Raw genomic sequence first — 14284 nt, 5'->3', positions numbered from 1 at the left:
TAAACACCAGTTACATGTAATCCAGACATGTAAAAACAATCCACCAGTGCAGTTTTTACTGGGAGTGTCCAGGTGGGCGGATCCTACCTGGCAGGTGAGGAGTTGCTGCTCCACGCTGTCCTGCATGGTTGAACTGGCAGCCCCGCCGGCTACCAGGCTCCCCTGGGCTCTCTGCAGCCACAGCTCCAGCTGACCGACCCTCTCCAGACACACATGGAGGACACCTTCTCCTGGGCGGCGGGGCCCAGACTGGGACCCGTCCGGCCGAGGCTCCTCCGGGGTCTGGGACACGGACACAAGACACCTGACTGAGCCTCTCTGCTGCTCCAGGATCGCAGGCAAAGAGAGGAAAGGGGAAGGGAGGGTGAGAGCTGAACTGTGTCCTGAGCAAACTGGAGCTTTCAGTTGAGTCTACCTGAGCAGGTTGTAGCTCTAATGTTGATAAAAGAATTAAACAAAGACTTAAAACGTGTAACTTCTCACACTGTCTTTCCACTCCCTGCTCACTTATCTCTCTTTCTCTTTTCCCCTTGCACTCACTCTCTCTCTCTTTGCTCTTTTCTTTCCCTGTCTGCTCCACCCACCTGTGGCAGAAACTACTTCCTGGAGCGGTGGCAGGGCTCCAGTGACAGCGACTCATTATCACAGAGAGCACGAGAGAGAATGACATAGAGACTGAAAAAGAAAGAGGCCTCAGGCTACAGGGGTGGAGCCCAGACAGAGGGCCGGGTGAGCTGAGTAAGCAGTAAACACACCACAGCAAACCCTTTCCTACTTCCTCCTGGAGCTCTTAGTGTAGCTTGTAGCTGTCAATCACCCAAATAGTCAATACTATCAGAGCTTCATGTAAAGAGTTTGGTTCTGTTTCCCCTGCTTCCTTTAAAGACTGAATTATGAGCATGTTGCAAGTCCAAAACACAGCTTACAATGCATTAACAGGAGGTGAACACCAAGAGTCAACAAACCCAGTTTGAATGTCAGGATTAATCACTCAACTCGACCATTCAACAGGATTTGGTGTCAGTAAAAATCTAAGAGCCCAGTATTTCATAAAGGAGAATAAAAAGTTCCCTAAAATGATTAATTTGTGCAGTCAGTACACTTATTTTATGCTCAGTAAATTGATTTATGTATCTTATACTTTCAAATTACTCATATTGTTCCCTCAAATGCATGATTCCTGTTCCTAATTCAACAGGGAATGTAAAAAATAACAAAATGTGGTGTTTAGTGGCTACATTTAAAGTATATCTGTGGGTTTAAATTAAATGTACAGTACATAGTGAGTGTGTGAGGTGACAAAGACAAATGGGACGAATGTATTAGTTAATAATTGTACAGTTCAGTTCGGCAAAAATGATAAATTTAAGAATACAAATTACTAAATTTAGGCAACTAAACAAGTATGTGAAGTGCAATAATCAGTAATTTTAGGCCACAAATTGCTCATTTAGAGAAATAACTTTCCCCCCTTGTGACACCTCCAATGCTCATAATGAATGTAATGTACAAGCATGTTATAAAAATGCACAAAAGGTAAATGCTAATCAAACCAATAAAGGGTTCAGAGTGAGTAAACTCAAAACGGTGCAACTCGCACTTCAAAAATGCCAGGTGTAGAAAAATTGGTGTTTTGCTAAAATCAATCAACAAATTAACCATAATTATCATCTGACTGAGAGACAGTTTTGTCAACTTCATCCATCAGAGAGTTATTTGTGTGCATACAGTCCTCCACGGTTAGAGAGTTAGAAGGAGGACAGCGCTCTTGTTTGTGTATCATGCTGGAACCAGAGCAGTGAGTGTCATTTTTTTATTTATCTTTTGCTTACCGGGGCGTCTGCGGGTCGCAGGCCCTCAGTGTCGTCCTGATGCTGGGGTCTGAATGTGGAGGCGGGGGCAGTTATAGGCTCTGAGGCCTCTGCTTGCTCTGCTGATGTTGCGTGTGAAAGTGTGGTGGTTGATGCTGTTTCTAGAGGGATCGTAGAGGGTTTTATCTCTACAGATACAGAAGAACATGGCTGACCCAGGCTCTGAAATGTCTCCACTGACCACATACCGCTGTCTACCTCACCACTTTCTGATCTTACAACTGTGAGATCCTTGATTTCCTCGCTATGTGTACATGAGTCCTTTGTGAGTGTGTTTTGGATGGGTGTGAATGAGTCCTCAGCCTGTGTGCAGTGCGTATATGCTGGGTCTGTCTTCAGCCCCTCTGGCTGGCTGTCATCCCCCCTCCATGCAAGCCCTCTCTGTCCCCTCATGAGCTCCTGACACAGAAAAAGAGAGACGGAGGAGTAGATCACTGTTGTGAGTTTATTTGTATTTGTACTCTTGTTTGGATATGTAGACAGAATGGAAAGACAAAAGTGGAACAATGTACATGCCATGTAATGTAAGACGTCTCAATACTACTGCTTTCAGGTGAAATCTCCAAAAAAAAAAACAAAAAAAAGGCCAACAGCTCAGGTGTAATTACTTTTATTTCTAAATTGATCATAAATGAGCCTTTGAAAGGGCTACAAAGTTTGAGTCACACTATTTGAACCAATCTCTCTATCAAATAATGTGGAAAATTTGGAGTTATATGGTTTTCACCTGTTAACAGCAATGTGTTAATCAGTAATCATGTCAAACCAGTGCATTTTCATGGCCAACAATCATCTTAAAAAGGTAATTTTCTTGAGTATAAAAGCTGTATTGTAGAGTGAATATGCTGGTTCATAACAAGCAGGAATCTTTCTCCACACTCTCCTGCTGCCAGGCAGCGACTGGGCAATTATCATTCAATCTCTGTAAACAACATACTTCAGTTTATTATCATGTTCAGCTTATGGAAATACAAATAGCAGATTCATATAAGCAAAGCAAACAATGGTTTATTTTAACATAAGCTCTGCGTTTGTTGGCATAAAACCTCAGGTAGTAAATGAAAAGTCAACAATCAAAAAGATTATCTACTTTTAATCTCCATTCCCTATATGATACATTATAAAACATGGTTCACAAAATCTGTCTATTAGTAGACTTAAAATTGCACAGAATTAAAGACTGCCTTTTATAAAAACATCAGAAGTAAAGGTCCATGCAAAAACATATGTCAGACTGTTAAAAAACCATCCACCACACATGCTAAATACCACCAGTCTGTTTTCAGTTTTTGGTGAAAATAGTAACCGTCACCCTGTCCAACACTCCTCACTTAGTTTCACTGTATCATCTTTCACAGCCATGAGCCACATCTACACATAAAACTGACTAGACAGATCCTTCATGTAAACATACAAGTAGAAAAAGTAGATCTTTGGCACACATTAACTTATTATAATTACTTAATCATATCCTCTATTTTTTATTAAAATAACACTGAAGCCAATATATGGAATTCTTGCCATGTAAATGCACTGACGGTTGAAAGAGAAACATTTCTAGAAGAACTCAAGAGGTCTAGGCTTGGCGCTTGAATACATCAGTTGTTCTAGACTTGGTTCTAAAAGGGTGAGTGTTCAAGAAGAAGTTTGGTTTTAGAGAAGCATTGGATGTAGTAAAAAGTAAAGAGTGAGTTCCAGGGTTTGTTCTAGAAGACTCTAGAGGAAGCCTTTCAATTTAGGATGCATGCTCTTTGGTAGGATCTAGAAGAAGGTGATGTTATTAGGTCAGTGGCTCTACTGCTACCTGGAGAAGAATTATGGAGCTCTAGATCCGGGTGTAGAGAATAGACTTTGATCTAGAGGAATTTGGGGATTACAATGTTCTATAAAAAGTATAAATTGTTGAACTCTTGATTGAGTTATGAACTCTAGGCTAGAACGTACTAGGAATTGTAATCTGGAGGATACTGGGAAAATTCTAGTACAGGTTGTAGAAGAAATGGGTTTTCTGGATTTGGTTTTAAAAAAAACATCAAGAGCTCTACAGTTGATGAAAACTGAAGTACAGAGCTCTAGATTTGGTTGTTGGCTTTGTGCTAGAAGATGTGGCTAGATGTGCTCCACGGTTTGTTCTTGAAGGAATCCTTGTTTCCTTTATTGTACAAGACACTCTCCAGAGCTCTCAGATCGAATCTAAAAGAAAACAGGAGCCCTAACATAGGTTTAACAAGAAACTGGCACTCTAGGTTTGACTCTAGAGGAAATTAAGAGTTCTGAGGTTGGTTGTAGAAGGTCTGGATGTAGATGTTGTACTTCTGGACTTTGGACTAGAAGAATTTGGGAGTTAAGATGCTCTGGAAGAGGTAGGAGTGCCAGGCCCTGTTCTAGAGGCTTCTAGAGCAAGCCTTGAAATCTAGGCTTGAGTCTGGAAGACATTGAGAGTCCTGCCTTTTGATCTAGAGGATATTGGGAGATCCAGAATAAGTTATAGAAAAAAATCTTCTAGGGTTGGTTAAAAACCTAAAAACATAATTCTTGAAAAAGTAAAAATAAGAATGAAGCTCTAGATCTGGTCTACAAGACTTAAGGAGTTCCAACGCTTTGGTGGAGGAGGTAGGATTTCAAACCTTGCTCTGGAAGATCTTGAAATCTAAGTTTGACTCTAGAAAACACACTCCACTTATGATTTGATCTAGAAGATGTCGGGAGATCTAGAAAAAGTTGGGGAGGACATTGGTGTTTTAGAAGAAACAGTGGAATCTAGGCTTGCTTCTAGGAGGGTTTTCTGCACATGGCTCTAGAAGAAGCTGAAGTCTCAGGCTTAGATTCATAAGAAGTGAGAAGTTCTACTCATACAAGTTCTAGATCTAGGAGACTACACATTTCTGCTGGGACGCAGGGTCGTATTTGGTGACGTATACGGTCGAGGAAGTGTTTACCATGCTCTGAGGCAGGGTCTGAGTTCTGACTGTGCCCGGGGTTTTTGAATTAGCTTCAGATGAACTTGCTTCTGTGGTGTCAGAGACATCAACATCCTGAAACATGAGCAGGGTTAGAAGATCAGTCAAGTCAGTCAGTTAAATACATTAATCAAAGCTAAGGGGTCACACAGTTACTGACACACTCTGTTAAGGAATTATATTACATCATGTTACGGACATCTTTTGGTTATGTCATCTTATACAACCTACAAATCCAGTGGTTCTTATTAACAGTTTTCAATATTTATTCTTAGCAAAGGATTCGCCAAGAATATGGAAGCTGACATCAATAATGTAAATGTAAATATAAAGTAATTTTACACTTATATTTTACATCATCCGCGCACTTTTTAAAGTGGCGAGTACAACATAGGAATGTAGCACAAACTCTAACTCAGATACTGAAAAGTAACTGGTAAGAAACAAATATCCACCAAAAACTATACTGGAGATTAATGAAAAGATAAGGCTGGTAATATTCTATATTGTTGTTATTGTCAACTAATCCCATGAAAAGAGCAAAACCAACCATTTAAGATGTTGATAAATGATATATTTGTTGATATGTTGATATATTATGATGGGTTTTTTTTGCAAACTTTACTGAAATAGTAGTAAATCGTGCATTTGTTGGGGACTATTTTCAGTGGTAGATCAATACACCTTTGGTGCTCTAATGAGTATTTCTGGCAGCAGGAGTCCAGATAAACTACAGTGTGTGTGTTCATGGGTCATTGGTGTGTTTTTAATAGTTTTTGGACAACGATGGGGCTCTATGGCACAGAGGAATAAGATTTATCAGGCTTTGGATACACACATGATTCGAGTTGTGACAAATAGTCAATTAATCGATTCGATTATAATTGTTTTAGTAATTTTTCAAGCAAAAATGACAAATATTCTCTGGTTTCAGCTTCTTAAATGAGTGGATTTGCTGCTTTTCTTTGTCTTATCTAATAGTAAATTAAAAACCGTTAGTCTTTGGACTATTTCAACATTTAATACACCAATGGATTAATTAAGAAAATAATCTGCAAATTAATTATAATGTAATAATCGATATTTGCAGCCCTACACACCATACTTGTTAGAAGGATCAATTCATTGCTGGTTTTGGTCTTTTCATGGCTTTTGTTGACAATAAGAAAATATAGAATATCACCAGACTTTTTCCAATTAAAAAGGTTGAGAACTAATGATTTAAATAACTCCAGTAATGCCGATTACAATCTTTGACAGTGTCTGAAAGTTAAGTTACCTTTCTGTCTTCTCTGGACTGGCTTTCAGTCTGTCCAGTGGCAGCTTCAGTCTCTTCTGGGATATTAACCACAGGTTCCTGACACCGACAACAACAAATATTAAAACACTCCATACAAGCAACAAAACCAAAATGTTAACAAGGATAATCAATAGTGAAATATCTGACCAAATGCTGTTGGTAAGCTTTAATGATTTAACTGTCTGTATACTGTCACACAACATGCAAACACTGTTCGATTCTGCCCTCTAGAGGAAGAAAAGTATAAAGACAGTTGAGGTTGGAGGTGAATCAGAAAATGCAGAGTGAAGAGATGTATTATGGGATCAGAAAATGGGTTTGAAGAAGCAGCAGGCAGCTGATATGATGAGCATGATGAGGGAGATAATATAATAATAATAATAATAACAATAAACTTTATTTATATAGCACTCTTCTTAACAAAGCTACAAAGTGCTTAATGGAAAGGAAAAAACCAAACAAACAGCAATTAAAAGAAAAACAGAGGAGAATAAAATGAAGTTACACAGAAATATAAACTGTCAAAACAACATATCAAACATTCATAAAAGCTTTCCGATAAAAAAGATGGCAGTGGAGGTGAGAGAGGCGAATGAACTCAGCGCCAGCGGTGACGTGGAGAGCAGAGTGACCCAGGTCAAAGAAGGTTTTAGTCATACAGCTGTTAGAAATGATTTCATTGGAACTAGATTGTTGGGATTTAGGATGATGGGATTAGTCATGTTGTCTCAGGTGTATTATCAGTCTAAGAAAATTAATTAACTCCTATAATTTGTTCTTTAACTCGTTATAGAATCCCTCTGGCCTCCATTTTAAGAAGCTAACCTTGGGTCACAGGAAACCCCGCGGTGAAAAACAGGTGACCAAAAAAATGTTTAAGGACAGAGAATGAAAAATGGATGAAAAATGGATGAAAGGTTTTTCCACAGCAGCTCTCCATCTTTTTTTTTTACCTCCGGAGAAACACCCAGGAAAGCATCCCAGAGCCACCAGAGAACACCACCCCCACCTTCTTCCTTTTTCTGCTCCTCACTCACGTTTTTCTCTCCAGCTTCTTCAGCCCGGAGCACGTCTTGATACTCCTGCTGCTGCTGACACGAAACACGGTCGGGGTGTAGTAAAAGTACATCTGGCACACCGAGCTGCAAGCCTGGTCATTGCTGCGGCTGCTGCTGCTGCTGCTGCTGCTGCTTGAGTGTCATTATTTACTTTTTGCACTCAAAGCAGCTTTAAAAAAATAATAAAAAAAACATAGTCTCTCTTCGTCCAATGACATTTAGACAAAGATTAGGCCATAGGTCAAGAAACAAGTAAAGTTTTGGGGCAGATTTCTTAAAGGAGACATATTATGCTTCTTCAGATTTTCTGTTGTTTATATACTGTAATGATGTTGGATGTTAAACATGGTCAAAGCTCCAAAACTTGAGGTAAACATATGTAAAAATTCTCCCTGCCAGTCAAAATCCAGGGCTTCAATGTGATCTTAAGGCTTCGTTTGCGACGTTTTTTCCTACCTTGCCGACAAGCTAACGTCAGCCTGTCATCAAGGCATTTGAGAAGTTGACATTTCGAGTAAAGAACAAGAAAAAGTAGTGAAGTCCTACTTCTATAGTTTGTTTCATGGTTTTTGGGGGGGTTGCTTAAACGGCCTGTTTCAGACAGAGGCTGAACTGAGGGGCTGCATAAAGGACCAGTATGAGATAAATAAGGAGTTTTTTGAACTGCAAATCATGAAAAGATATTCCAGTAGAGCCCCAGAATAAAAATATATATACCTGGAAATGTGCATATTATGTCCCCTTTAACATTTTTGCTTTTTTCTCATAAACTCTGACACTTGTATACCATGATAGTTTAATGTTTCTACTTGTTGACACACATAATTTAACCTATGATGTCTCTGCTAAATGTCATATCAAAACTCAGGAAACCATGCTTATGGTTGATGGACGTAACATTATCCTACATATCTTTTATATAATTTTATACAATTTCCCCCTAAATTTAGCCTGACATACTCTGGGAATCTCCACTAGAAAATACAGTAAAAGTTTAGCAGGTTTACACAAAGCTTTTCTCTTGAATCCAGTTGCAGAGGTTTATCTCACTGCTAATGAGTTCACAGCAATAACTCAAACATTAGCTCTTTTAACAGTATGTGCTGAACACATACCCAAAAAAACATTTCTGGTAGAAAAATTAGTGGTATTACGCATGCAGAGGGAACAAATATTTTTTTTAATAACAAATAAAAGAGCATGCGAGTATTCTAGACTAACATACCACAAAAGATCAAGCTATACACTTTTCACAGCTACCTTTGGGTGTAAGTTATTTTCTATCTAGTGAAGCTTGTTTCACACACCACACATCACACATCACACACCACCACTGAAGGTTTCGTTCCACTGTTTGCATGTTAAGATGCAGTTTTTTATTGTTGTAGGTTTCCACATACAAGAGCTTCAGCAAGCAGGGACAGACGGATTGATCCCCGGCTTCCTTACCTGAACACTGTCAGGTGTCCGTGACAGCCTCTGTTCAGGTGAGCTCTGCTCCACAGTCAGCAGCTGGGCTCCGGATCTTTTCAGTACGTCCTCTTCAACATGGACAATTCTGATTTGGCCCTGCTCTGTGTCTTCACTCTGAGAGACGGAAAAAAAGTATGAGTTATTCCTGCTTATCACACATGATGACTTTGTGGCTGCACATAATCTTGGATTTAAAGTCACTTAACATTCTTTTTTGACTACTTCACAGTCATTGCAGAACTTTAAATAAGTCTAGTAATATAAAAGGTTAACATTTGTTCAACATTAAAACTTCAAATGGACAACGTTTTCATATTAATAAGACAAAATATAAGATATACTATCCATTATCTGTCTGTATTTGTCTTGTATTTTGTTTTGTTTTTATTCTACATTCATTTCTTTGTAGTTGTAAATGGCCAAAGTTTGGCAGGAAACAGGAAACGATTTATGGTTTCAAAATAAGGCTTGGCATCTGTAATTTTTAATAATTTATTATTAAAAGTTATCATTATTTCTAATTGACATTCTGGGTGTATTTGATGTGCTGTGTGTAGCTTTGTATTTTGTATTTTGTTTGGTGTGTTCAGTGTGGTTTTTTTTGTTTGTTTTTGTTTTTTGGGTTTTTGTTTTTTTTTTTGCTTTTTACTGTTTGTTGTTGTGCTGTTGTATGTTTTTTGTCGGGACCACAGATGCAAACTAGCTTCAAGCTAACTCTGGTGCATCTTTAATGTTTCAAACTGCACACTGTCCCATTCAATAAACAAATATATCATAAAAGTCATGTTATTTTAATACAAATAGACGCCACTCGACTGCTGCTTTAATTTACAAGTTAAAGTAAAAACATTTATCCCAAATCAAAAGAAAACTTTTAGATATTTCCTGAAATATTTACTGAATATTTCACTGAAATTCTTCTAAACCACTTTCAGATCAGTAAAAAGCACCACACTCACCTCGGCCTCCGCTGAAGTGGATTTTTGGAGTTGAGGCTGAGATTCCTTTTGCTGGACTGACTGAGCTTTGGCTTGGATCGGGGTTGGAGGCTGCTGGATAAACAAAGCCGGGACTTTCTACAAGAGTAAAGCAGAAAACAGGTGTTGGCCACTTCTAGTTCAAGTACCCGTCTCACCAAATAATTAATTGATTGGGTTGATCGACTGACTGACCTTCTCCAGTTCCAGCAGCAGATTCTGGAGCTGATCTACTACAGTAAAGACAGTCAGAGTCTCTTCAGCTTTCTCTGGAAGACAAAGGCCTGGTTTACATCTCTGGATCTCAGCGATGGTCGTCCTCATGGACTGGATCCTCTCCTCAACCACCTGTGAACAACAAAATAAAACAATTCTTTTGTATTTTTAGTGACCAAACTAACCAAACTGGAACTGTTGGTCAGTTTAGAAACATGTCTTTTTTTGTTCTAAAGCATACTTCCTACATCTACAATCACTTGATCAGTTTTCCCATTCAGACAATCACAGGATCTTTTGCCACGTCTCACCTTGAGGCTCTCCTCTCTGGGGCTGGGGAAAGTCTCTGGAGAAGATAATAAAGTCTTGATCTGGGCGACGTCATTCTCCATCCTCCTGACTTCACTCTCGATGGCTTCCACCTCCTAGAAAACAAGAAATCAATCAATATATTTGGTTATTTACAAAAAAACAGAGAGGTATATGAGCAGAGGCATGAGAACAGATTACCAGACACCATAAAGAGAGAAAAACTGCACTTGAGAAAGAAAATGTCAAAAGAATAAGACTCACATCAGCAGCGTGCTCTAGTTGAGACAGAGGAGCGATGAAGTTGTCTTGAACAGCGGCTACTTGGTGATCAGCTTCGATCAGCTGTTCCTCGAGAGCCGTGACATCGCAGACTTCTGACATTTCCTTCAGGACTGAACTGAAACCCTGCAGGGTGGTTCGGATCTGTGCCGAGTCATCCAACACCATCTGACAACATAAGACGAGAAGATCCATCAACAAAAACATGGACGACACGGTAGGTAGCTTCATTTTTGGGAATTTTATTGTAAAAACAATGAGAAAAACTCTTGCACACAGTTTTGTTTACAGCTGGAATATTTATTCTAGCAGGTGTGCAGAGATCTTTAGATAGAAACATTGTGATTTCATCAATATTCCAGCAGTAAGCGAGACAGCATGCAGGAGTTCTCCTCGTTGTTTTCACGTTGCACCTTCCTCTGACACACCTGTCGCATGTCCAGGTGTGCAGAGATCTTTCTCAATTACTGGTTAGTGTATTGTAATTTTTAGTACAATACTTAATTAAAAAGCCCATCTGATTGATCATGTAAATTATATTGTTGCACATGTAAATGTTGAATACATTGTAAATACATGTTGTCTGTTGTTGGCTATAATTTACTTGTAATGTCTGAAATGCTCTCAAAGCCTAAGTATGTGATTTTTATTATATTATTGCCTCTTGACCTCAAAACAAATCAAGATATTAATAAGACAATACATTATTATTACAAAAATCTGATCCATAAAGAAGCATTGAAGTCTACAACATGACATACCTTAACATTTATCACACTTATTTGAAAAGTAATTGAAAAAAACAGTATATTACAGTAGAGTAAAACACAGTATAAAGTGCAGTTCAGAGAGTCAGAGCACCGACCTTCAGAGCGTGCACGTGGCTGCTCAGACATTTAGCCGTGGTGTAGGTGCAGGGAGCAGCGAGCCACGACTGAGCTTCACTCATCCAGCTTTTAGAGCTTTTGATCATCTCCTGATGTTCCTGAAGCCAAGTGTGGATCTGACCAGAAACAACAAAACAACATTTAGTATAAACCTAAACACAAGTTAAGAAAACTGACAGCCATACGACAGAAAAAGAAGGGAAAGGTTGTTACTGAAGTTTCTCTGACCTTGCTGAGGAAGGTCGTCCTCTGCTCCGCCTGCTTGGCCAGTTGAGAGTGGAGCTGCTGCACCTCCACCAGTCTCTCTGTGAGGATCATCGTGTCCTCTGGCTTCTCCAGGTCCTGCATGTCCACCTCCAGCGCCGCCAGACTCGAGTGCCACTTGTCCAGCTCGTCCCACACACGCTGTACACAGATACCAGCGAGCATGAGGAGCAATTAACATGAATTAAACCTGCATTAACTGATTTTTTTGTCCACTAGTTTTCAGCAGAAACAAGCAGTGAACACAACACTGACATTTCATACATTTTTATTATAAAAATATTGATTATAGCTGCTTTAACATATCACTTAGGAGTAAATTTAAGCTTTTAAACAGCACTGACCATCAACGGTTGTACTTTTTTTCATGTTTTAAGGTTTACTGCAGTCCACAGAGGCCAAACAACAATCACAACCTTACAAATCTCAAACACAGACAAACCACATTAGCAGAAGGTAACAGTGGTATCATAGTAGTATGAATTTTAGCCTGATGAGTAGGACCAGGTGTGCTCTGGTGAAGACAATATACCCTATTGATGTTCCTATTTGCTTGTGGTCTTGACAAGACATCAAAGCACTACGAAACAAATTATATTTTCTAAATTGGATTTGTAAAAATACCAGAATGGAGTCAAATGTTTTCCATGGCCTCCCCAGTCCCAGTGACTCGATACAAAAATCACCTCAGCTCCATAGAAAGTTGAATATTTTAACGTAAACTATGCAGGATTTGTCGGTTGGTGTTTGTAAAGGCAGCATTCAAAGTTGCCTCCTCCTCCCTCGCTCAACCAGAGTGAGCTGAGAGAGAGAGAGAGAGAGTGGTCGAGCGAGCTAGAGAGTGAATCAAGAGAGCGAGCAGCGCCGGCGAGAACAAAGCCGTGAATCTGATAAATAAAACTTTATTTTCTAATTCTTTCATGGTGGCTACGTCCTAAAGCACAACCCTACAGGAAGGTGCCGCGTTGCTGTATCTATTAGATAAATACACCGCCACACACTTCTGGTGGGTCATAAAGGATGATTAAGAGGGATCATTTTTGTATGAGTCCTTGCATTATTTTTTAGGAAAATCCTGCATAGTGTACCTTTAACGCTCCACTCCTAAGAGAAACAGAGGCTTTGCAGCTTGGTTTGCTATCCTGCAAAATGCTTTTAAAGACTTAATGTACATGGAAACATTACAAGGAAGACTGAAGCTGTCCTAAAAGCTAAAAGTTCGGCTCTATCCGTCATAAGCTACTTGATATTCATACATGATTAGTCATGTTTCTGTTAGAAGACAGATTTAAATCGTCGTCACGACTCACCTTCTGAGTGAACTTTGCTTCAGTCACAGTGGGATTTATCTGGTCCAGTCTATTCTGGACTGACTTCAGGCCGGCCTGGATCTCGGACAGCTTGGCGCCGAGCCTGTGGACGGGACCGCTCCTCTCCACCGCCTCTGTCACCTGATGGACCAATCATGTACAAATACATTGATAATTACAGAAGAAGATAGGTTCTCAGGTTTAGGTGTTGAGCATCACGGCCAAAACTGGATAACTAATCCCCTTTTTAAATCTAAAAATATTCCATCCTCCTGTTCAGACTGACCATTAGAAGATCCCTTCATAATGACCTTACAATGGAAGTGATGGAGGACAAAATCCACAGTCCTCCTTCTGTGCAAAAAATGTATTTAAAAGTTTATCTGGAGCTAATATGAAGCTTAAGCGTCCAAATGAGTCAAATCAAGGAGATATCTTTCAACGTTACAGTCTTTTTAGTGCCAAAGTCCCTCTTTTTGTTACTATACTTCCACCTGCAGCTCAACAAGGAAACACAAAGAGAGACTATAAATGTGTCAGATATCCACTTGATATGACTAACTCAGACACACTGTGGATTTTGGCCTCCATCACTTACATTGAAAGCATATTTGAAGGATCTTTTAATATCCAGTATGAACAGGAGGAATGATCCTTTAACCTAACACTAGCCACGGTAAAACCAAAACACTGTGTACCTTTACTTCTACTTGCTCCAGCGCCTGTGTGACCTCCTGCATTTGGCCTTCGATCTCGACGGGGACCAGCGTGTACATGTCAGAGTATTTCATCCTCAGGTTCTCCATGATGCGCTGCAGCAAAGCCTTCTGGATGCACAGCTGGCTATGAACCTCCTGAAACCAGAGAGAGAGAGAGAGAGAGAGAGAGAGAGAGAGAGAGAGAGAGAAGAACTGTGTAAATAGAAGAGACGCAGAGAAGTCAAGTCTGATAAAGGAAAGATTTCATTGAAATTTCATTGCAAAATACCACATATCAGTTTTTTGAAGGTAATTTATCAACATAAACTTAAATTTGCTTCTTTCAAAGAAACTGTTGTAAGCAGATTTTTAACTTTTTAACATTTTTGTCTGAAAGGAAACAGAAATCTCATTTAGAAATAAAATGACAGACATTGATCTCATCTACATCTCTCACTGAACAAACTGCTCGAAGCTGCTTTGTTCGCTCTCTCCTTTGCTTCTTTCATCAAACACAGCCTTCCTCTCCAAGTTCTTCATTCCCACAAGAGTTAAGAGTGAACTTTTTCACCTCAACGAGATTCTACTTTTCAAACACAAAAGTAAAAAAAAGAACATTTGTAAAAAAATGTTAAGAAATGTAAGAGATAACATGGGGAGAGGCTACCTGAGTGTCCCG

At 39.4% G+C, this 14284-nt stretch overlaps 1 protein-coding gene and 1 long non-coding RNA gene across 13 annotated transcripts in view; one reads left to right on the top strand and one right to left on the bottom strand.

Moving 5' to 3' along the window:
• syne2b (spectrin repeat containing, nuclear envelope 2b) overlaps window positions 1-14284 on the bottom strand; it is a 160036-nt gene that overhangs the window by 77757 nt on the left and 67995 nt on the right. For 10 of the 12 annotated variants that reach the window (XM_044374145.1, XM_044374144.1, XM_044374149.1 and 7 more), the window contains 13 exons: window positions 13606-13761; window positions 12908-13048; window positions 11562-11738; window positions 11312-11449; window positions 10429-10614; window positions 10167-10280; window positions 9835-9987; window positions 9622-9738; window positions 8639-8776; window positions 7085-7219; window positions 6111-6188; window positions 1833-2270; window positions 88-321 (listed from right to left, as the gene is read on the bottom strand). In XM_044374145.1, the coding sequence (XP_044230080.1) occupies window positions 88-321; window positions 1833-2270; window positions 6111-6188; window positions 7085-7219; window positions 8639-8776; window positions 9622-9738; window positions 9835-9987; window positions 10167-10280; window positions 10429-10614; window positions 11312-11449; window positions 11562-11738; window positions 12908-13048; window positions 13606-13761 (2205 nt within the window). The remainder of the gene's footprint in view (window positions 1-87; window positions 322-1832; window positions 2271-6110; window positions 6189-7084; window positions 7220-8638; window positions 8777-9621; window positions 9739-9834; window positions 9988-10166; window positions 10281-10428; window positions 10615-11311; window positions 11450-11561; window positions 11739-12907; window positions 13049-13605; window positions 13762-14284) is intronic. The other 2 variants (XM_044374147.1, XM_044374150.1) reach the window with 2 other exon arrangements.
• On the top strand, window positions 2305-14047 carry LOC122997859. Its single transcript, XR_006407277.1, has 3 exons — window positions 2305-4163; window positions 6369-6372; window positions 14037-14047. It is a non-coding gene; the product is annotated as an uncharacterized LOC122997859 (long non-coding RNA).

This window comes from Thunnus albacares, chromosome 15, assembly GCF_914725855.1.
Source record: "Thunnus albacares chromosome 15, fThuAlb1.1, whole genome shotgun sequence".
NCBI lineage: Eukaryota > Metazoa > Chordata > Actinopteri > Scombriformes > Scombridae > Thunnus > Thunnus albacares.
Note: the sequence above shows the minus strand (reverse complement) of the source record. Positions and strands in the feature narration are given on the sequence as shown.